Source organism: Myxine glutinosa, chromosome 1 (assembly GCF_964187855.1).
Source record: "Myxine glutinosa chromosome 1, kmMyxGlut1.1, whole genome shotgun sequence".
In the NCBI taxonomy this organism is placed as follows: Eukaryota; Metazoa; Chordata; class Myxini; order Myxiniformes; family Myxinidae; genus Myxine; species Myxine glutinosa.
Window position 1 is genome coordinate 396,735,130 of NC_136261.1, and position 22,678 is coordinate 396,757,807.

The 22,678-nt window shown below is 45.1% G+C and overlaps 1 protein-coding gene across 1 annotated transcript in view; it reads left to right on the forward strand.

The window, feature by feature from the left end:
- Positions 1 to 2,586: 2,586 nt before the first annotated feature.
- The window catches only part of LOC137416741 (uncharacterized), an 89,064-nt gene continuing 68,972 nt past the window's right edge, over positions 2,587 to 22,678 (forward strand). Inside the window, exons 1-2 of the mRNA XM_068102368.2 lie at positions 2,587 to 3,046; positions 10,085 to 11,700. Of these exons, the coding sequence (XP_067958469.2) occupies positions 2,686 to 3,046; positions 10,085 to 11,700 (1,977 nt within the window). The 5' untranslated portion in view covers positions 2,587 to 2,685. The remainder of the gene's footprint in view (positions 3,047 to 10,084; positions 11,701 to 22,678) is intronic.

Sequence of the window (22,678 nt, forward strand, 5' to 3'; positions counted from 1 at the left end):
CCCTCCGTCCGTGTGTCCGTCTGTCCGTCCGTCCGTCTGTCCGTGCGTGCGGGCGTGCGTGCGTGCGTAAGCAAAGGACCGCATTCAAGCTTGGTGTGTGGGTGCAACCCACGTCAAAATCCAAGATGGCCGCCGCCATGTATGTCTGATGCCATGTATGTCTGAAACTTGTGAGCTGAATATCTTCAAAAATAAGCGAAGTACCAACTTCTAATCTGGTGTGTGGTTGTATCTAGGCACAAGGAAGAAGGCTATTGAAAATTGGGTCGCCACGTCAAAATCCAAGATGGCCACCGCCATGTATGTCTGAACCTTGTGAGATGAATATCTTGAAAAATAAGCGAAGTACCAACTTCTAATTTGGTGTGTGGGTGTATCTCGGCATAAGGAAGAACGCTTTTGAAAATTGGGTCGCCACGTCAAAATCCAAGATGGCCGCCTTGCGTCTTCCACTTTGTCAACTCGCATTACTTCACCGACGGGGGACCTAGGCGTAACGTTTGTTCTTGTTTGACTATGTCACTAAGGATTTCAGCTGGATGAGCCTGCTCACCAGTTCGCCACTTTGGCCCATTAGTCATCGCGAATCTTCTGAACTGTTGGGCCAGGGAAGAACGCAAGGGACTGCTGAAACTTCCAAGAACACAGGAAATGCCGTCTCCGACGATCAATTTTTCAAACCTTTGTGGGGAGGTCCCTCTTGCCTTGATCAAGGTTCAAGACGAGGCCAAATTTGACTCTCAGGTCAAATTATCTCTGTGCTCCCCCCTCCCTTCAAATTATTGGATCTGCCCCTCCCTTCAAATTATTGGATCCACCCCTCCCTTCAAATTATTGGATCTGCCCCTCCCTTCAAATTATTGGATCCGCCCCTCCCTTCAAATTATTGGATCCGCCCCTCCCTTCAAAGTATTGGATCTGCCCCTCCCTTCAAATTATTGGATCCGCCTCTCCCTTCAAATTATTGGATCCGCCCCTCCCTTCAAATTATTGGATCCGCCCCTCCCTTCAAATTATTGGATCCACCCCTCCCTTCAAATTTTTGGATCCTCCCCTTCCTTCAAAGTATTGGATACGTCCCTCCCTTCAAATTATTGGATCAGCCTCTCCCTTCAAATTATTGGATCCACCCCTCCCTTCAAATTATTGGATCCACCCATACCTTCAAAGTATTGGATCCGCCCCTCCCTTCAAATTATTGGATCCACCCCTCCCTTCAAATTATTGGATCCACCCATACCTTCAAAGTATTGGATCCGCCCTTCCCTTCAAATTATTGGATCCGCCCCTCCCTTCAAATTATTGGATCTGCCTCTCCCTTCAAATGATTGGATCTGCCCCTCCCTTCAAATTATTGGATCCGCCCCTCCCTTCAAATTATTGGATCCACCCCTCCCTTCAAAGTATTGGATCTGCCCCTCTCTTCAAATTATTGGATCCGCCCCTCCCTTCAAATTATTGGATCCACCCCTCCCTTCAAATTATTGGATTCACCCCTCCCTTCAAATTATTGGATCCACCCCTCCCTTCAAATTATTGGATCTGCTCCTCCCTTCAAATTATTGGAGCCGCCCCTCCCTTCAAATTATTAGATCTGTTCCTCCCTTCAAATTATTGGATCCGCCTCTCCCTTCAAATTATTGGATCTGCTCCTCCCTTCAAATTATTGGAACCACCCCTCCCTTCAAATTATTGGATCTGCCCCTCCCTTCAAATTATTGGATCCGCCCCTGCCCTGCCTGACAACCGTTTTACCTCTCCTCTTCTTCACCCTCAGGTTATGGCCCCTAGCCATATCACTGTTTACTGTGCTAAATAATTATTCTGCTCTTATTATAATACCAGTGGGCCCCTTGATCTATTGGACCAAATAATATTAATTGGTCTTCACGGCCTTGTAGCATACCTGCCTGTATTAGTGGCTGAGGATTAGCTTACCTTTCACCAAGTCCAGATGTGCTTCGGCCAGGGTGGGATTATACTTCGTTATTGTTATTGCCAAATGATGCTACTACCGTATTATTGATGTTAATATTATTAGCATTAATAAATATATGCTTTGTTATAATATTATCATTGTTTTTGTTATATTTTGTAATTAGAATTGCATGCTGTGGTGTGTAAGGACCCATTGAGCTGCTCTACACACCTTAACATGGCGTGCGTTTAAAACATGGAGATTCTTCTGGATTCTTTGTACTTATAATTGGCCGAATCAACTCAGGTCATGGCAATAATTTTGGCGTATCGCACTCCATATCAGAAAACTCCAGCAGAACTCCTATTTAAAAATATAAAAAAACAGACAAAGTTCACCTTGCTCCTCCTCCACCTTGGAGGAACCTCCACCTTGGTCATCCATTTATCATAGATTCACTCACTGCTCAGTTTAACACTGCAAATGTCATTTTCGCCACCTCTGAACAATGTCCCTTCTTTAGTCCGAGGTTCCACGGTCTCCTTGCTCACACCAACAACATTGAGTGTGAGAAAGCCGCGAGGGCAAAAAAAGGCGCGAAAATCTCGGGGCGAGTCAGCTGCGCGCGCAGTAGGATCAGGCGGTGACGTCACATCCGCCTTTGATCTTTGCTCTTCAAGCAGGTGGTCGTCTGGTTGAGGTCTTTGCTTCCACGTGCGAATGTCTTTCGACTTTTACAGGTAGAGGAAACGTGTGCTTGAAGAACAATGGACGAGACGGGAGATGAGGACGACCTCGATCTCCTACCGACCTGGCTGATGATCCATGGTTTATCCGAGGAGTCTCTCCAAGCCGCCATTACGGGGCTCGGGGTCGAGATCTTCGGAGCTCTCTGTGCCCGAGCCGAGCCCGCTCCGGTGAGGGATCAACTGTGTGCTTTGTCCGTACTAAAGTTCACCTTTACCATGTACGTCGAGCTGTGCCGTTTCATGGAGTGGTGCCGTGCGGGGCAAGGATCGGGACATGGAGAGGACGCCGAGGAGACCGCACGCCATGATGGAGTCCTGCAGATCAAGGTTCAAGACGAGCGCCCGGGAATTGAAGAAGATGAAAGAGAACCCGAGAATGGTGAGTCGGAGAACTAAAACTTCTTCTTCTTATTATTTCACACTAACCTGACGAAGGTGCTGTTCTTCATGATGTTAGTAGCAGATGATGATGGTACCTGGGGATCTCAGGTGTATTGTGTTGTGACGGTGTGTGTAATCTTGCTTCATGAACTGCTTTTATTATTCAAGTTATTGGATCAAGTTATTGAAATACTTTCAAGTATACTTGCCTACAGTTCAAGTATATTGGTCGGTTGCGTTTGTGGTTCTGTCTGTCTGTCTGTCTCTTTTGTTTGTTTGTCACCTGCATACAGGTCACAATTTTCAACCGATCTTCACGAAACTTCACCAAATGGTAGAGTTTGTCAAAAGCAAGAAGCCTATTGTTTTTGGGGTCAATAGGTCAAAAGGTCAACATAGGCCAAAAAGTCAACATGGGGCACATTTCTAAAATCCTCAATTTTCATCCAATTGACTTGAAATTTGAAGAGGACTTGAATATCTGGTCACTGAATTCAACCACGTATTATATTTTAGGTAAACACAGGCCAAAAGGTCAACATAGGCCGAATATCTAAAATCACCAATTTTCATTTGATTGACTTGAACTTCTAAGAGGATTTACATATACTAGGGCATGCCCGTACGTGGGTGCAATGCCCGTACGTGGGTACGTGGGTGCGAGTACGGTGACAATCCCCCCCCCCCCCTCTATTTACATGAAATGGTTTGGGCCATGAAATGTTTTGGTCCATTCGCAACGCCAAAGCGAACGGCGAACGCTTTACATGAAATGGTTTGGTCCATGAAATGTTTTGGTCCATTCGCAACGCCAAAGCGAACGGCGAACGGCTTGCGAGTACAGTGACAATCCACCCCCCCCCCCCCCCCTCTATTTACATGAAATGGTTTTTATTAGTTTTAAAACATAGTTTAACGCCAACATAGCGCCAACATAGTTTGCAAACGTGAAATAAATGAATACGCTCTCAAATGTGCCATCCGAGGCAGAGTGTGTTCGCCACGTTCGGCACACGCGATAGCTCGCTGCTCTCTGATTGGTTGAATCGTTTTTTGGACATAGCTCGGTAAGTAATTGTCCGATTAATATGAAACCTTGAAAAGGCACATCCTCGGGTCCCCAGCAATATACCTGGCAAGTTTAAAGTATATCGGACCCGTGGTTGTCGAGAAACAGCGGTCACAGACAAACAAACGTACAAACAAACAAACACACAGAGATTACTGGAATTATAGATAGATGGTCACTGAATTCGACCACCATCTATTTTTGAGGTCAACATAGGCCAATTTTTTTAAATCCTCAATTTTCATCCAATTCACTTGAAAATTGAACAGCATTTGCACATTGTCACTAAATAGGTAAACTAACTATTTTTGAGGTCAAAAGGTCAAAGGTCAACTCAAGGTCAACCTTCCAAAATCATTTTTCATCTCAAAAATTGTCACTTTTCTTCCTATTGATCTGAGCTTTGATCAAGATTGTCAATTTTAATCTTGATGAAATGGACGATTTGCTGTATCGATGGAATTTTTTTTCATTGGCGTGGGGGGCGGATTTTGCAAGTATCGTGCTCTGCATGACGTCTTCTTGTTACTTGCAAAATCGAAGATTTTTCAAGTATATTGGTCGGTTGCATTTGTGGTTCTGTCTGTCTGTCTGGTTGTCTGTCTGTTACTGGCAAAAAAAAAAAAAAAAAATTTTTTTGCAAGTATGTTGATCACTCCGGTTTGTGTGTGTGTGTGTGTGTTTGTTTGTCCGCTCACTTATACTTGTCTACAGTTCACAATTTTAAACCGATCTTCACGAAACTTCACCAATGGTATAGTTCGTGGTCCGACAAAATCCTATATATTTTTGGGTTCAAAACGTCAAAAGGTCAACATAGGCCAAAGGTCAACTACTTTTTTCAAATTCTAAATCCTCAATTTTCATCCGATTGACTTGAAATTTGAATAGGATTTTACGTATCGGCTTACTGAATTCAACCACCAACTATTTTTGAGATCAGCGTGGGCCATAAGATCAACGTAAGCCAAAGGTCAACCACTTTTTTTATAATTTCTAAAATCCCTCAATTTTCATCCGATTCACTTGAAATTTGAATAGGATTTGCATATCGGCTTACTGAATTCAACCACCAACTATTTTCGAGATCATCGTGGGCCAAAAGATCAACGTAGGCCAAAGGTCAACCACTTTTTAAAAAAATTCTGAAATCCTCAATTTCATCTGATTCACTTGAAATTTTGATGGGATATACACATCAGTTAACTGAATTCAACTAACAACTATTTTTGAGATCAGCAAAGGCCAAAAGGTCAACATAGCCCAAGGTCAAACCGCTTTTTTTCTAATTTCTAAAAGCCTCAATTTTCATCTGATTGACTTGAAATTTGAATAGGATTTTTATATCAGCCAACTGAATTCAACCACCAACTATTTTTGAGGTTAAAGGATGCTCTACTGAGTGCCATTCGACTTTGTTCTGTTTTGCCAAGTGTCGCTCCATGAGTGATTTTTCATTACTTGGCAAAAAAAAAGAATTTTTTTTTTTGCAGTATGTTGCTCACTCCGGTTTGTGTTTGTTACTTGGCAAAAAAAAGAAATTGTTTTTTTGTAAGTATGGTGCTCACTCCGTGTCGTGTGTTTGTTATGTGTGTTTGTATTGTCTGTCCACTCACTTATACTTGCCTACAGGTCACGAGTTAAACCGATCTTCACGAAACTTTACAAATGGGTAGAGTTTGTGGTCCGACAAAAATCCTATATATTTTTGAGATCAACATAGGCCAAAAGGTCAACATAGGCCAAAGGTCAACACTTTTTTTCAAATTTCTAAAATCCTCAATTTTCATCCGATTGACTTGAAATTTGAATAGATATACATGTCGGCGAATTGAATTCAACCACCAACTATTTTTGAGATCAGCATAGGCCAAAAGGTCAACATAGGCCAAAGGTCAACCACTTTTTTCAAATTTCTAAATCCTCAATTTTCATCCGCCTGACTTCAAATTTGATTAGGATTTACATGTCGGCTTACTCAATTCAACAGCAACTATTTTTGAGATCAGCATAGGCAAAGGTCAACCACTTTTTTTAAATCTCTAAAATTCTCAGTTTTCATCCAATTTGACTTGAAATTTGAATAGGATATTACATATCGGCAAACTGAATTCACCACAAACTATTTTTTGAGATCAGCATAGGCCCAAGGTCAACCACTTTTTCCAAATTTTTAAATCCTAAATTTTCATCCGATTGACTTTAAATTTGATTAGGATTTACATGTCGGCTTACTCAATTCAACCACCAATATTTTGAGATCAGCGTTGGCCAAAGGTCAACCACTTTTTTTCAAATGTCTAAATCACTTCAATTTTCATCCGATTGACTTGAAATTTGAATGGGATTTACATATCAGCAAACTGAATTCAACCACCAACTATTTTTGAGGTCACCATAGGCCAAAAGAGCAACATAGGCAAAAGTCAACAACAATTTCAATTTCTAAAATCATCAATTTTCATCCGATTGACTTGAAATTTGAATATGATTTACATATCCACACACTGAATTCAACCACCAACTATTGATGAGATCAACATAGGCATAGGTCAACAACAATTTCAAATTCTAAAATCCTCAATTTCCATTCCGATTCACCTGAAATTTGAATGGGATTTACATATCGGCGAACTGAATTCAACCACCAACTATTGATGAGATCAACATAGGCACAATGGTCAACATAGCCAAAGGTCAACAACAATGATTCTTTCAACAATTCTCAACAACAACAACAATTCTTCATCAATGATCTCTCCGACTCTCTTGAAAATCCTCTCTATCTCTTTGCTGTTGACTCTACTCTCTGTCGCGCCATTCTTCATCCCTCAGATCGGCAGTCTGCAGCCTCCTCACTCTCTGCAGCAACCTGGACAAAATCACAGACTGGGCAAACAAGTGGAACATGTCTTTCAATCCTGACAAATCTCACACTCTTACGATGTCTCTCCGAAAGACCGACTGGACAACCCTCCCATCTACTTTCTGAATAATCCTCTCCAAGAAGTTCTGGTCACTCAAACTTTTGGGTCTCACTATCTGCCATGATCTTTCCTGGGAAAACCACATTTCAAAATCTGGCCTCCAAGCCAGTCGCCGACTGGGCATCCTCCATCGTGCGAAGTCCTTCCTTGGCACACCTGAGCTCCTCACCACGTACAAGGCTTTCATCCGCAGCTCAATGGAATATGCTCTCCCCTCTGGGCTGGTGCTCCTGCCTCACACCTAGCTCGTCTTCACGCTGTTGAAAGCAAAGCATTCAGAATCATTGGAATCTCCCGCGATGAAGCTACTCCAAGGGCCTCTCACTCACTCACCGCAGGCAGGTTGGTGGTCTTTCCGTCTTCTACCGACTCCTCTCTGCCTTGCCCCCCAGCTCTCTCTGGGCTCTGTCCGCAAATATTCCTACAGGTCGCACAAGATCTGCCTGCAACCCATCTTATGGTTAAACTGCCAAAATCAAGAATCTCTGCTCACCTTCACTCCTTCATTCCTCTTTTCTCCGCCTCTGGAACAAACTCCCTCACTCTCTTCAATCCCACTCCACCCTCCAGGTCTTTAAAACAGCTGTTCACCACCATCTCTTATCTTTCCCCATCCAAAACCTTGATCTTTTCTATCCCCGATAATTTCACCCCAATTCCACTTTTTGAAATACCAACTTCTGTCCTGGAAGTCCTTGGTGTCCTTGTGTTTGATAATTCTCCTACCCCCCCACCCCCCTTCCCTTGCCTCCTCCCCCCCTAGCCCTCTCCCTCCCACACATCTCCCTGCTCTTAAATGTTGTGTGCTCTCAAGTGTTTGTGTGCTTCCCATTCTCTTGTCTTCCGCTCCCTCTTTTTATATATTTTGTTTGTCTGGTTGATTTGTTTGTGAAGTAAATGTCAGCTCTTTCACGAGCCTCAATTCAGTATACAAAAAAAAAAAAACATTCAAATTTCTAAAATCCTCAATTTTCATCCGATTCACTTGAAATTTGAATGGGATTTACATATGAGCAAACTAAATTCAACCACCAACTATTTTTGGGTTCACCATAGGTCAAAGGTCAACAATAATTTAAAATTTCTAAAATCGTCAATTTTCATCCGATTGGCTTGAAATTTCAAAAGGATTTTCATATCACTTTACTGAAAGCAACCACCAACTATTTTTGAGATCAGCATAGGCAAAAAGGTCAACATAGCCCAAAGGTCAACAACCATTTCAAATTTCTTAAATCCTCAATTTTCATCCGATTCACTTGAAATTTGAATAGGATTTGAATAGGATTTAGAGAAAGGCACCCTATAGAGAAGGGCGATCCGTAGAGAAAGGCGATCCGTAGAGAACAACAGATGATAGAGGAGGGTGCTTGGTAGAGAACAACAGACGGTAGAGTGAGGGTGCTCGGTCGGGAACAGCCCTCTCAAATAATATTATCAAATGGTCTCTCACGTTAATATTATTAGTGTTCATTAATATATGCTTTGTTACAATGTTACGAATCTTTTTTCTTATGTATTTTGTAATTGGAATGGCATGCCATGGAAAAGACCTATTGAGCTGCTGTATACACCTTAACCTGGCGTGCATTTACAACATGGGAATTCTTCCGGATTATTTGTACTTAATTGGCCTCATCAACTCAGGCGGTCATGGCGATCATTTTGGTGTGTGACATTCCACATTGGAAAGCTCCAGAAGAACTCCACACAAAAAATGACACACACACACACACACACACACACACACACACACACACTATCATGCTTCACGCACTGTAGCGGTTTACTAGAATCACCATTGCTCACTGAAAAACCAGAGCATTCACTACTCCATTAAACTTGCGTATCACATACTGGTGGATTATCCTGGAATCGCTGAGTTGAGAGTCTGACGGATTTGTTTCATGTAGTCGTGGTGCAGCATAGGCATGATGGGGAAAATGGCCTCCTCCTGCATCAAAGTTCCTTGTTAAGATGTATTGGTCTTTTATCGAAGTGATCACAAACTTCACTGCAGCCAACAGACATTAACAGGTTTTGTATTTGTGACGAGCAGAATCGCGTCTTTCGTGCAATGTAAAGAAGGCACTTCGGTATTTTCTGTGAAGTTCATAGGAGGGAACGGCGATGGGAAAATCGAATGATGGACACTACTTCCATATTTACCGATATAGACAGACCAACAACAACACAACAGGCATTTTAAGGCCATTTTCCCTGCTAGAGCGGGGGTTAGCTGCTGACATAGACAGACCGACATCGACATTTCCATATCCTGCCTCGCTGACGTCTACACAACAACAACAACAACATGCATTTTAAGGCCATTTTCCCTGCTAGAGTGGGGGTTAGACGGACGTTGCGGACGTCTGATCATGTTAATGTGCTTGCAACGTTTTGTACATGGCTAACTTCTACAAAAATATGTCACAAAAACTACCATGGGAGTAATTTTCATAATCATGGTCATGATGCGTTCTCGACACACCCTATCCGGGTGAAATGTATTAATAAACAAATCAGCATATTGGAATAGCACCCCAATTCATTATAATCGCAGTATGTTTTATAACGATGAAAAGACAGAAACCTCCAATGCAATCAATGCAACTTGCTAAATATTGGAGAGCATATTGGCAGGTAAAGGTCACAGATCATTTAAGGATAATTTATGTCAAACAAATGTGGTGGAAGAAGAAATGCGGGCAAGGGTGTTAACAAGGGGAGATGCAGAAAATAGGGCAAAATGGAGAAGATTGTCATTGGGATTGCAAGGCCGCTCTGGCAGGGAAAATGGCCTTAAAATGCCTGTTGTTGTTGTTGTTGTTGTTGTTATGTCAAACAAATATAGCACCTTGTTTCACTTGGTACATAAAAACGTTGCCTTCAAAGCTGTACATTGAGATTCTTTTCAAAAGCCTAGTTTTTGAGAGCTGACTTTCCTTTTATTTATTTATTTTTCTAATGTTTTCCGCAGGCAAACGTAAGAAGATCATCACAAAGTTTTCCTGCACCTCGTGCTCTTGTGCCTTCAACACAAAGGCTGCATTGATGAGACACAGGAAGAGGCACCGACCAGTTTCCAGTGACAAAACGAAGAAATGCACCGATTATTTCTCTCGTACCTGTTATAAGAGCAAACGGTTGAATCGCACTGCGACTCACACAAAACAGAGACCATACACCTGCAGTGTATGTGGTAAGGGAATGAAGAGGTTGGGTGAATTGAATAATCACATGCTTATTCACACGGGGGAGCGCCCCTACTCTTGCAAGTTTTGTCAAAAGATGTTCTCCTCCACTTCACATTTGAGAGAACATTTTTTTTATACACACCCCAAGGAGCCATATACCTGCACAACTACCTGCAGTGTGTGTGGTCTGAGATTTGGAAACCTGCACAATTGGACAATTCACATGCGGATGCACACTGGAGAGCGTCCATACGGTTGCAAATTATGTCCGAAGGCGTTCCGTTCTTCATACAAATTGAAAATCCACACGTATACCCACACAGGAGAGTACCCATATGCTTGCAAATTATGTCCAAAGGCGTTCCCTTATTTATACAAATTGAAAATTCACACCTATACACACACAAATTTCCGATGGGTTTGTGAGGTTTGTGGAAAGAAGTTCTCCTATTCTTCAGGATTGAAGAGGCATGCTAGTAAGCACACTGTTAAGCGACCATATAAATACCACGGGTCAGTACCAAGAGAGCTACAGACCTGCGGCGTGTGTGGTAAGAGATTGAGTAACTTCGACAAGTTGAGGAGTCACATGCGGATTCACACTGGAGAGCGTCCATACACTTGCAAGTTTTGTCCAAAGGCATTCAGCTCTTCAACCGTTTTGAACAATCACCAAGGTATTCATACTGGAGGGAGAGCCGCATACCCTTGCATAGTTTGTACAAAGGTACTCTCGTCTTCATCAGCTTTGAAAAGGCATGTAAATTGTCACACAAGGAAGAATGAACACGTTTACTTGGGAGATAAACCTCAAGAGTGTCCTATTTGCAGTCGGGTATTTTCTCGTTCATCATGTTTTTCTCAACATCTCAAAATGCACACTGGAGAGAAGCCCTTCAAGTGTTTTGTGTGTGGCAAAGCATTTGCCCGTGCAGTAAATTTGTCAAAGCATCATAAAATACACACGGAAGAGATGCTCCACCAGTGTTCAGTGTGCAGTAGGGTATTTGCTCGTCGAGTACAGTTGTCTCAACATAAGAGACTTCACACCAGAGAGAAGCCCTACAAGTGTTCTCTGTGCAGCAAGACATTTGCACATTTAGGAAATTTGTCGAAACATAATAAAATGCACATGGGAGAGAAGCCCTACCAGTGTTCCGTGTGCAGCAAGGTAGTCTTTGGTTCATCGCATTTGATTCAACATATCAGAACGCACGACATGAACCAAATCAGACCAGGCAAGAGAGATTACAGAAGGCCCTACAAGTGTTCTGTGTGCTTCAAGACTTTCACTGTTTCTTCATCTTTATATGAGCATGAATTAATACATAAGGTGAAGAATTACCAACGGGAGTATTACCCTTATTCTGTCTTCAATGAAGCACGGGAGAAGCCTCAAGTGTTCTGACTGCAACAGGGGATTTGCTCAGTCATCAACTCAATCATTACCATGATCTGAACGATGAAGTAGCACGAGTTAGAGCAACGGGAATAATTAAAAAAGAACCTCAATGAAATCTTTGAAATGATCATGGGGAATATCACTGTAAACTAACTACATTTGGAGGTTGTCTGGAGATCCGTGACAATCCTACAAAGAACCCTTGGAAAAAGATGAACTCCAAACATGAGTTTATTCCAAATTCAAATGAAAAGCATTAACCCAAAACCCCAACGTGGCAAATGGAAAAGAGTTTACATCAGTTTTTCAAACTTGAATATTATGAGTCCTGCCAAGACACAAGCACAGAATTCAAATTAGAAAGCATCTGAAAATGCGAAGCCCATCCACGTCCGTTTGTATTCAGACGTGTTCTTCTTCCGTATGCTCAAAATAACGAAGACTGTTTAAAAACAAAATGAAAAATGATTATTTTATGCAGCCTTACCTTTGAGCTACAGAGCAAAAAAAAAAAAAAAAACTTCTTGCTTTTTATTTGTGAACCAATTATGTGACCAAAATGCGAATTCTTAAAATTTCAGGTCAATCGGACGACAATTGACGATTTTATGCAACCTTAACCTTTAATCTTATGATCTAAAAAAAAAACAAAAAAAAAACAACCGACTCCTCCTTTTTGATTAGTGAACCAATTCAGTGACACAATTTGCAAATTCTTTAGATTTCAGGTCAATCGGGTGAAAATTGGTGATTTTACACAACCTTGGCCTTTGACCTTCTGATCTGAAAAACAATCGGCTTCTAGCTTTGATTAGTGAACCAATTCAGTGACCCAATATGCAAATTCTTTAAATTTCAGGTCAATCCAATGAAAATTGACTTTTATGTGACACTGACCTTTGACCTTTTAACCAGATTATTAATTTGCCTTCTCCATATTCTGATAATAAACCTTTGGTGAAAATTTGATGACAAAACTCAAATGGTACATTGAAATGTCAGGTCAATTGGATGAAAATTGATGATTTTAGGTGATGCTGACCTTTAACCTTTTGATATTTTGACAGAGTTATTAATTTGCCTTCTCTATTTTGTCATAATAAAGCTTTGGTGAAAATTTGATGACAAAACTCAAATGGTAAAAAGTTACAGCCCAGACAGGCGCACGCACACACACGCACATGCACACGCACACGCACACACCACAACAACAACATGCATTTTAAAGGCCATTTTCCCTGCTAGAGCAGGGGTTAGCCTTGCGGTCCTCATGACAATCTTCTCCATTTTGCCCTATTTTCTGCATCTCTCCTTGTTAACCCCCTTGCCCGCATTTCTTCTTCCACCATCTTTAGCCAAGGCTTTCTCGGTCTTCCCCGTCTTCTACTTCCTTCTACATTCATTTCCATCACTCTTCTCAACCAGTCACTTTCATCCTTCCTCAACACATGACCAAACCATCTCAACCTGTTCCCCTTCACAGCATCAATCACAGGCTCTATTCCCATCATCTTTCGCAATTCATCATTTGTCTTCCTCTCTCTCAACGATACTCCGCACATCCGTCGAACCATTCGCATTTCCACCCTTTCCAACCTTCGTTGCTGCTCTACGTTCATTACCCATGTCTCGCTCCCATAAATCATAACACTTCTCACACATGCAGCATACACCTTTCCTTTCAGCTTCAACGACACTCCCCTCATCATCAGCACGCCACTCAATTCCCGAAACTTCTTCCATGCACATCTCACTCGAGCAACCGTTGCCGAGTCTGATCCACCTTCTCCATTCAGCATGTCTCCGAGGTAGCAAAATGTTTTCACACCTTCCAGCTTCACGCCGTCTCCAAGATCCAACTCAACATTTCCTCCATCTGCAGCTCCCTCTGTGCACACCTTACATTTGAATGTAGCTGCCACACTGGTTAATGACCCTCTCAGACCACTACATTTTTGATGAACCCACTCAGCGCACATTGTACACTGAATGGAGTTCACTCCGACACCCTTCCTACACACAGCACAGGGCCACTTGCCAGTTCTTTCCACCTCACCACATGCTTTACCACTTGCCATCACCTTCGTCTTTCCGATATTCACCTTCAGACCTTTTGTCTCCATACATTCCTTCCACGTGTTCATCTTTTCCTTCAGTCCATCCATACTTTCCGCAATGAACACCAGATCATCTGCATACAACAACTCCCACGGAAAACCCTCCTTTACGTTCTGAGCCAGCACCTCCATCACAGCTGCAAATAGTAGTGGACTTAGTACCGACCCCTGATGCACTCCCACCTTCACCTCAAACTCACCACTGTTCCCGTCCTTCGTCCTTACAGCTGTGCGCGCTCATTTGTACATTGCCATCACTACTCTGATCAACCATTCCTCCACTCCTAACTTCCTCAATGCCCATGTCAATACTTTGCGTGGAACCCGATCGAATGCTTTCTCCAGATCAACAAACCCAAGAAACAACTTCTTCCTCTTCTCCATGTACTTCTCCTGCAACTGCCTCACGATGAAAAGCGCGTCTGTCGTTCCTCTTCCTGGCATGAATCCAAACTGCATTTTGTCGATCTTCACTTTCTTCCTCATCCTCCTCTCCAACATCCTTTCCAATACCTTCATTCCATGCTCCAATAACTTTATCGCTCGGTACGAGCCACACTCCAGAGGGTCACCTTTCCCCTTGTATAGAGGGATGAGGGTACTCAGTTCCCAAACCACTGGAATGCGGCCTTCTTTCACCACCAGATTACAGATCCCTGTCATTCTCTTCACACCCCAACTTCCTGCTGCCTTCAACATATCTCCCACAACTCCCGTCGGGCCTCCCGCTTTTCCTCTCTTCATTGCTTTTCCCTGGTGTTGTCCCTGGTGTTGGGCTAGCGGCTAGGGTGCCGGCTTAGGATCCTAGGATCCTGGGTTCGAATCTCGGTCGATCGCCGAATTAACACCAGGGGGGTTGACTCAGCCTGTCATCCTTCCGAGGTCGGCTAATTGAGTACCAGTTCACTGGTAATTCCCTGTTTGTCGTTGAAGGCGGCAAAAAGGGTTGGCGTCAGGAAGGGCATCCGGCCGTAAAACATTGCTTCAAAAAGGGGACCAAAAAACAACAACTACCACAGTCCCCGAAAAGGCCAACCCCCGCTTTGCGGGGAAAAATGGCCTCTAAAACGGTGGTGTATTGCTTTTATCGCTTCCTCAACTTCCTTCTCAGTTATCGTCTCTGCCGGTCCTAAAACTGGTTTACTCTCCATGTTGCCATCCCATTCATTCTCTGTATTCAACAGCATTTCCATATATCTTTTCCATCTTCCTTTAATTCCATCTGGGTCAACAACGATTTGTCCCACTTCATCCTTCAAGCAACTCACCCCCATCACATCACACCTCTCTTTCGCTATCTGCTTTGCAATCCTGAATACTGCTTTCTGACCCTCTTCCAAATCCAAGCGTTCTCCGAACATTTTCCTACATGCCTCCTGCGCCTTTGCTACCTCTTTCTTTGCAGCTTTCCTGGCTGCCTTATAACTTTCATGCTCTGCTGTTTCTGCTCCCGTACCCTTCGCATTCTGCCACTCCTTGAACTTCTTCCTCTTCTCGTCAATCCTCTTTCCAACTTCATCATCCCACCACCATGTTTCCGAGTGCCTCAGTGGTCCTTTTGTCCATCCACATACCTCACCAACGGCTCCCAACAGACTGGCTTTCATTGACATCCAACCACTTTCAAGCTCAACCACATCAGCCTCGACCCTACTCAGCCTCTCTTGTAATGCCTCCCTTACTGTCACCTCTTTCAACCTCCACACCTTCATTCTCGGTTGGTACTTCACCCGCCGAGCTCTCCTCGCACCTTTCACCCTTAGGTCACCCTTAGGTTGCAGACAACCAAGTGGTGCTGTGAAACAGCCTCCTCCCCCGGGATCACCTTTGTGTCCCGGAGGTGCCCCCCCATCTCGCCTACGCACCATCAGGTAGTCAACGGTTGTCGTCGACCCACCTGACGTGTATGTAACAAGCTTATTATCCTCTTTCTGGAACTGAGTATTACAAATCAACAAATCAGCTCCGTCAGCAAACTCCAAAATCCTTTCACCTTCTCCATTTCTCCCACCATATCCGTAACCCCCATGAACTCCGTCAAACCCATCCATACTCCTTCCCACATGTCCATTTAGGTCTCCTCCTACCACAACAACTTCCTCGTCTTTCACGTTTTCCATCAGCTTCTCTATCGCACACCAGAACTTGTCCTTCTTTTCATCGCTTCAACCAACCTGCGGAGCATATCCTGAGATGACGTTCACCAAGAGCTTTCCAATCATCATTTTCACCATCATCAACCTATCACTCACTCTAGTCACACTCACCACACTGTCTACAAACTCCGCAGAAAACAGGACACCAACACCATTCACGCCCTCCAGGCACCCTTGCCACACAAACTTGTATTTCTGTCCCTGCCTACCCTTCACCATTCTCACACCACTTCCCTTCCATCTCGTCTCTTGCACACAACATATGTCCACTCTTCTTCTGACCAATACTTCCACCACTTCTCCTGATCTCCCTGTCATTGTCCCTACATTCCATGTCCCAAACCTCATAAACCGATCTCCACTTCGGGCTGTACCCTGCCCATATGTAGTTGTAATTGTCATGGTTCTCTTTTTGAGGCAATGTTTTTATGGCCGGATGCCCTTCCTGACGTCAACCCTCTTAGTCGCCTCTTACGACACGCAGGGATACGGCGTACCTATTCTTATCCAGGGTACACACTGGGAAACGTTTAAAACATGGAAATTCTGGGGGGTGGGGGGAGGGCGGCATCAGCATCACGGCTGCGGTTTAAACATATTTAAATAAATATTTAAACAAAACCATGAAAAACAATCTGGGAAAAGTCTCTAAGTGAGAACGTGGATTGGAGAAAGCAGGAGCAGAGGTGAAAGAAAAACGAGATATAGGGGGCGGGGCACAAGTCGAGACGAGGAGGCCGCACGAGACACCAGGCCGCATGAGGCGCACGAGGCGCGAACAAAGAAACGACAAATTACACACAAATTTGCAACAACTACAAAACCAAAACCAAAACCAAATAGAAACACACAATAACACATACACAACAAAATACGCAGCGGAAATTTGACAAAGAAACGAACGGGAAAACACTCAAACTTTGATGCCGTGGAGAGATCGAAGACCGGAAGTCTGTCCCTCGGGTACACACACACACAGACACACACACACACACACACACACACACACCACACACACACACACACACACACACACACACACACACACAAAAGTGATTTCAAAACCCGTCTCCTGCTATGTCGTGGACGGACTAATAATTGACTATGGAGGAGGCTGCCACATCAGGTATTCGGGCTTATTGGTTTGAGGCATATCAATCCTATCAAAGGTCAATCATTTTGTTTGCCGGTACGACATGTGACATTTTATAATTAAACATTTGGTATACATTTTGTATTGAAGCAAATCTGAATATTGAATTGGAGGGGGTGGGGGGATATAAAAAGTTTGTGCTTGAATAATTCTCATCTGATTATTCATCAAATTGCAAGCTGATTTTTGATGTTTATTTCTGGTTTTCGGTTTCTCTTTAGTTTTTATATTTATTATTTTGATGTTTTGGCCTTGTTTTAATAAATCCAGACTTGATTTTTGGACCAGCAGTTTTCCTAGTTTTTTTTTGACTTTTTCATCCCCACTTGCCTTTTATAGCATATCACCTCAATGAAGTGTTCAGCCCTGTTGTCAAATGGAGAATCCAAATACATGAGGGGCATTACAACAATCGTGGTTTCACTGCGTAGCGGAAAGTTGGTGAATTGCGCGCCATCGTGAGTACACACAAGGCTTGCTTGCTTCGTTCCACTCCACATTTCAACAAACACTGCTCTTCCTAACATCTCCCCATCGAACAACGGAAACTACAAAAAAAAAAATTACATCCACACCCACATCACCATAAATGCAATAAACAACCTAGGCCCAAACAGTATATTGGGCTCAAAACCCCCACCCATCGATGTCACCGAGAAATTACTCCCCCTGGTCTGATCGTGTTCACTTTTCACGCTTTTGCTGTGGACACCACCCACAACTTTTACACTACAAACATCGACTCAACGACACCACTGACGACACCTGCAACCGCTGCCAGGCTGCTCCTCACACAATTTTTTTTTTTTTTTTTTTGGTATTCAGGATCGAGGCTCATGAAAGAGCTAACATTTATCACACAAAAAAAATCAGACACACAAAGTATGTAATAAGGGGAGCGGTAGACAAGATGGGGAAGCACACAAACACAACATTTGAGAACAGGGACATCAGGAGATCTGTGGGAGGGATAGGGCTTGGGGGAGGAGGCGTGGAAAGGGGGGAGGGTGGGAGAAGTATAAAACACAAGGCATATCACCTGAGAGGACTCGAAACAGCAAGAGAAAGGGGAAAAATGGTTTACAATAAAACATATGGGAGACTGGCTAACCCCCGCTCTTGCAGGGAAAATGGCCTTTTAAAATGCCTGTTGTTGTTGTTGTGGAGACTGTACAGTCCTGGCTTCACATAGGCACAACATCTTAGATGTGAGGGATCTTTGGGTCGCTCCTGTGAGATCGATCGGCTATCTCCGTATCTCCGTGGTCTGCTCAACCAGAACTGACTGGAACAACACAACAACAACATATACGGGTGCAATGTATTGTCCTACCAGGCCATATGATGGCATAAGGCGCAACGACATTTTGGTGGTGTGAAGGGAAGTCATTATCCAATGTGTGGCGCGGGGAGTTGAGGGGAGGTGGAGAAGATGTGGGTCTTGCCTGGTTGGAAAAGGTTGAGTGAGGTTGCCTTCTTACATCAACCTTCATCTTTGTTCTGCATGTACTGTGGATTCCTTAATATTCGTGGGAATTATCTTTCATGGTTTTACTTTCAAACCATTTTAGCGGAAATTATAATTCGCGGAAAATGTATGTGCATGCTGTAATTCATCGAAAATGCAGTCGGAGACCACTCCGCCATGCCCCGCCACTTTTTATGGTAATCCGCTGGGATAAAACAACACACGTGCTCAGTGTATAATGATGACATGAAAGAAAATGTCATTTTGAGGAAATGTTGGTTAGCTATTTTTCACCCCATAAGTCCCTTGACTCCATTTAGACAGACCCCTTTCTGACCTTATCATTTAGACCTTTTACATCCTTCAGACAAGTTAGACAGCTTGGAACCATGACCACTTGGAGCTTTTCTTTCTTTCCTTTTTTTTAAAATTCATGCTCTAGGCTTGTGGAAGAGCTGGGACACAGAGTAGATCAGGACACAACATAATAAAGGGAACAGCAAGAGAAAGGGGAAAAGCCAATAGCAGGGTGGAGGGAGAAGGTAGACGGAGATGGACAAATAAGGGATGCAGGTAACGATGAGGGTGAGGGGAGAATGCAAGCGGTGGACAACATGGATACATAAACAACATTTTGGGACGGGTGGGGGTGGTTTAACTGGCGTAGGAAAGATCGTGGCTTTGGATGGGGGATGATTTGAGATGGTGGTGAACAGCTGTCATGAAGATCAGGAGGGAAGAGTGAGATTGAAGAGAGTATGCAAGTTGATTCCACAGGTGGCAAAATAAAGGAAAAAATGAGTGGAAGTGAGCAGTGGTTCTGGATTTAGGTGGTTTCACTAGGAGGTGAATATAGCCCTCCTAGTGAAAGGGGCATTTGCTCGTGGGGGGGGGGGGCATTGCTCGTGGACCACGTGCATCCTGCAGATACTTGGGTGGACATATGGGATACTTGGGTGGATATGACTGTCGTGAAAATCAAGCTCAGACACGACTTGACCTCTGGGTAGGTTTAATATCATTTAGATCTGTAGTACATCCTGTAAGAATACATGCATGCAACAGGCATTAAAATCAGAGTATTTCATGAGCAATGGTCGATTCAATATAGCAATGGTCCAACAGAGAGGACAGTCAGCGCAGCATTTAGGGGCGTACATACCATTCAAACTACAGGACTATGTCACAGTGAGTTCCGCTGGAGTGTCCACGCGCCCCGGTTGTCCCGGGTCTTATAGACGCCCCTTCTGTAGCGAGCACACCCTGGGTTCACCTTGGTATAATTTCACTACATTCTCCCTGCCGTTAGAACTATACTGCCGCTCGGCAGGTTGCAAGCAAGCATCAGCAATAAACGAATGGGTCACGTCAATCCACGTCAGTCGGTCCACCCGTAGCGGTCGGGGCGGCGAACTTCCCTGCCAGTTCATGTTCGGAATCTACCGGGCACGGCGTCCCCAAGCCCGGAGTCACCCGTGTCGGAATAGCCGCCGAAGGTGGGAGTCGGAGGGGGCGCCCCTGCGCCTTCGGGCACGGGAGTGGGGAACGACGGGAGTGACGGTGGTAGTTCCATAGGGGAAGCTTCGGTAGAGTCCATAGACTCATAGACGGGTTCGTCGATATCCCTGTCGTCGTCCCCACATGGGGCGAGATGGCGTACGGAGACAGTAGACTCGCGGCCATCCGCCGTTAACACGCGAGCATGCTCGGGATTAGCCTGGAGGACCTGCACCTTGTCAACAAGGGGGTCGTACTTGCTAGCACGAACCGCTCGTTTGAGATAGGCGGGCCCCGGTTCAGCGAGCCAGCTGGGTAAAGATTGGATACTGCCGGAGCTTCTAGGGTGGTGGAACAGTCGTTCGTGAGGAGTCTGGTTGGTGGCAGTACATAGGAGAGCCCGGATCGAGTTTAGAGTGGCAGGTAGCGACCACGCCCATTTATCGAGGCCTCGGCCGAGGGTCCGAAGGCTTAGCATGACGGCCCTCCATATAATCCCATTAAAGCGTTCGATCTGCCCATTCGCTTGGGGCCGGTACGGGGTGGTGTAGCTCGAAGCGACATTATGCTGGAGCAAGTAGCCCCTCACCTCCTGGGACAGGAACACCGCACCCCGATCGGTATGCACGTAGGCCGGATACCCGAACATAGAAAACAAATTCTGCAGGCACCGAATAACCGTGGCAGCCGACATATCCCCGCACGTGTAAGCAAAGGGGAATCGGGAATACTCATCGACGATAGTGAGCAGATAGCGAGAGTTGCTCGACATTGGCCGCGGCCCTTTGAAGTCCATCGCCAAGCGCTCCCACGGTCTAGTAGCCCTAACGAGTGTCCCCATAGGAGGGTTATAAAAACGCGGTTTGAGTTCCGCACAGATCGCGCAATCATGGCAGATGTGGCGGATGTCCTCAATCGAGTACGGCAGATTGCCCTCGCGCACAAAATGCGCGAAGCGCGTTACCCCGGGATGACACATAGTGCCGTGCAAAGTGCGCAGCCCCTCCAAAGTTACAACCCCCATGCAAGTGGCCGGCCTCGATAAGGCGTCAGCGACCAGGTTATCCTTCCCCGGGCGGTATTTGATGGTGTAGCAGAAGTCGGCGAGTTCGATACGCCAACGGGTGATTTTCTCATTCTTAATGCGCTGAGCATGTAAGGTGTCGTGCATAAACGCAACACTCTGTTGGTCCCTGACGATTTGGAAACTCCGCCCAAGCAGATACGGCCGCCATCCCCGAATTGATTCGACGATCGCGTACGCTTCCTTTTCGACAGATGAATGCCTCCGCTCGGCGGAGGTGAGAGTCCGCGAGAAGAAAGCCACAGGGCGGCCTCCTTGGGAGAGAGTCGCCGCTATCGCATGATCCGAGGCATCACTCTCCAAAACGAAAGAGGCACTCTCGTCAATCGTCGCGACAGCGGTGCCAGCGATGTCGACTTTAAGGCCCTCGAAGGCTGCCAGGGCGGCCGGGCCCATGGGGAAAGTGTCGCAGGCCACGAGGGGGCGGAGCTTCGCGGAGAAATTTTGCACCCTCTTTGAGTAGTGGGCGAACAGCCCTAGAGCGCGTTTCAGCGAAGCCCGATCGCTAGGCGGAGCCATATCGAGCAAAGGGCGCAGACGCTCCTTATCCGGAGAGACGGAGCCATGGGTTACGGTGTACCCCAAAAGGTCTACCGTGCATAGAGAGTATCGACACTTAGCCGCATTCATGGTTAGGCGATATTTCCGCGCGACCTCGAGGAAGCGTTTCAGATTAGCGTCGTGATGCTCCTGGTCATACCCACAAACCATAAGATTGTCCAGATAGACAAAGACATCGGTCAAATTCTCCTTCGCAACGAGGTCATCCATAGCCCTCTGAAAACAAGAAACTCCGTTAGTTACCCCAAAGGGAAGTCTCGTGAACTAGTACAACCGCTGACCCGATTCAAAGGCTGTAAAGACGCGATCAGCCCTAGAGATTGGGACTTGATGATACGCACTACGCAGATCGAGAGTGCTATAAACGGAATACAGGGCCACCTGGCGTACCAGGGCGTCCATCCCCGGTAAGGGGTAGGCATCCAGCTGTGTAAAACAATTAATCGTCTGCGAATAGTCGATTACCATGTGCCGGCGGTGGGCCTCACTCCGCACCACTAAGACTTGGGCCCACCACGGTGACCTACTGTGTTCTATAATACCGTCCTTTAAGAGCAGGGCCGTTTCTTCCGCAATGAATTGCGCGTCCGCGCGAGTAGCACCGCGATTTGACGGCTACAGGGGTACAATCAGTGGTCAGGTTGGGGAACGGTGAGAGTGGCTCCATGTCCATTTGAGCGAGGGTGCACACAGCGAGCGTGTCTGGCCCACCGAAGTCTATTTCCAAACGTGCATGCCGCTTAAGGAAATCAAGTCCTAACAGAACGTCAGCGCATAAAGCAGGTAATACCATGAGATACACGTCTGGGAACGTGCGTCCCTTTATCACAAGTTTCAATCGACACGCCCCTTTTGTGCTCAACCGAAGTCCCTGAGAGGCCATGAAGATCCGGCGGGTTGTCCCGAGAACCGGCCACCCATGTTGATGCACGAGTCGCT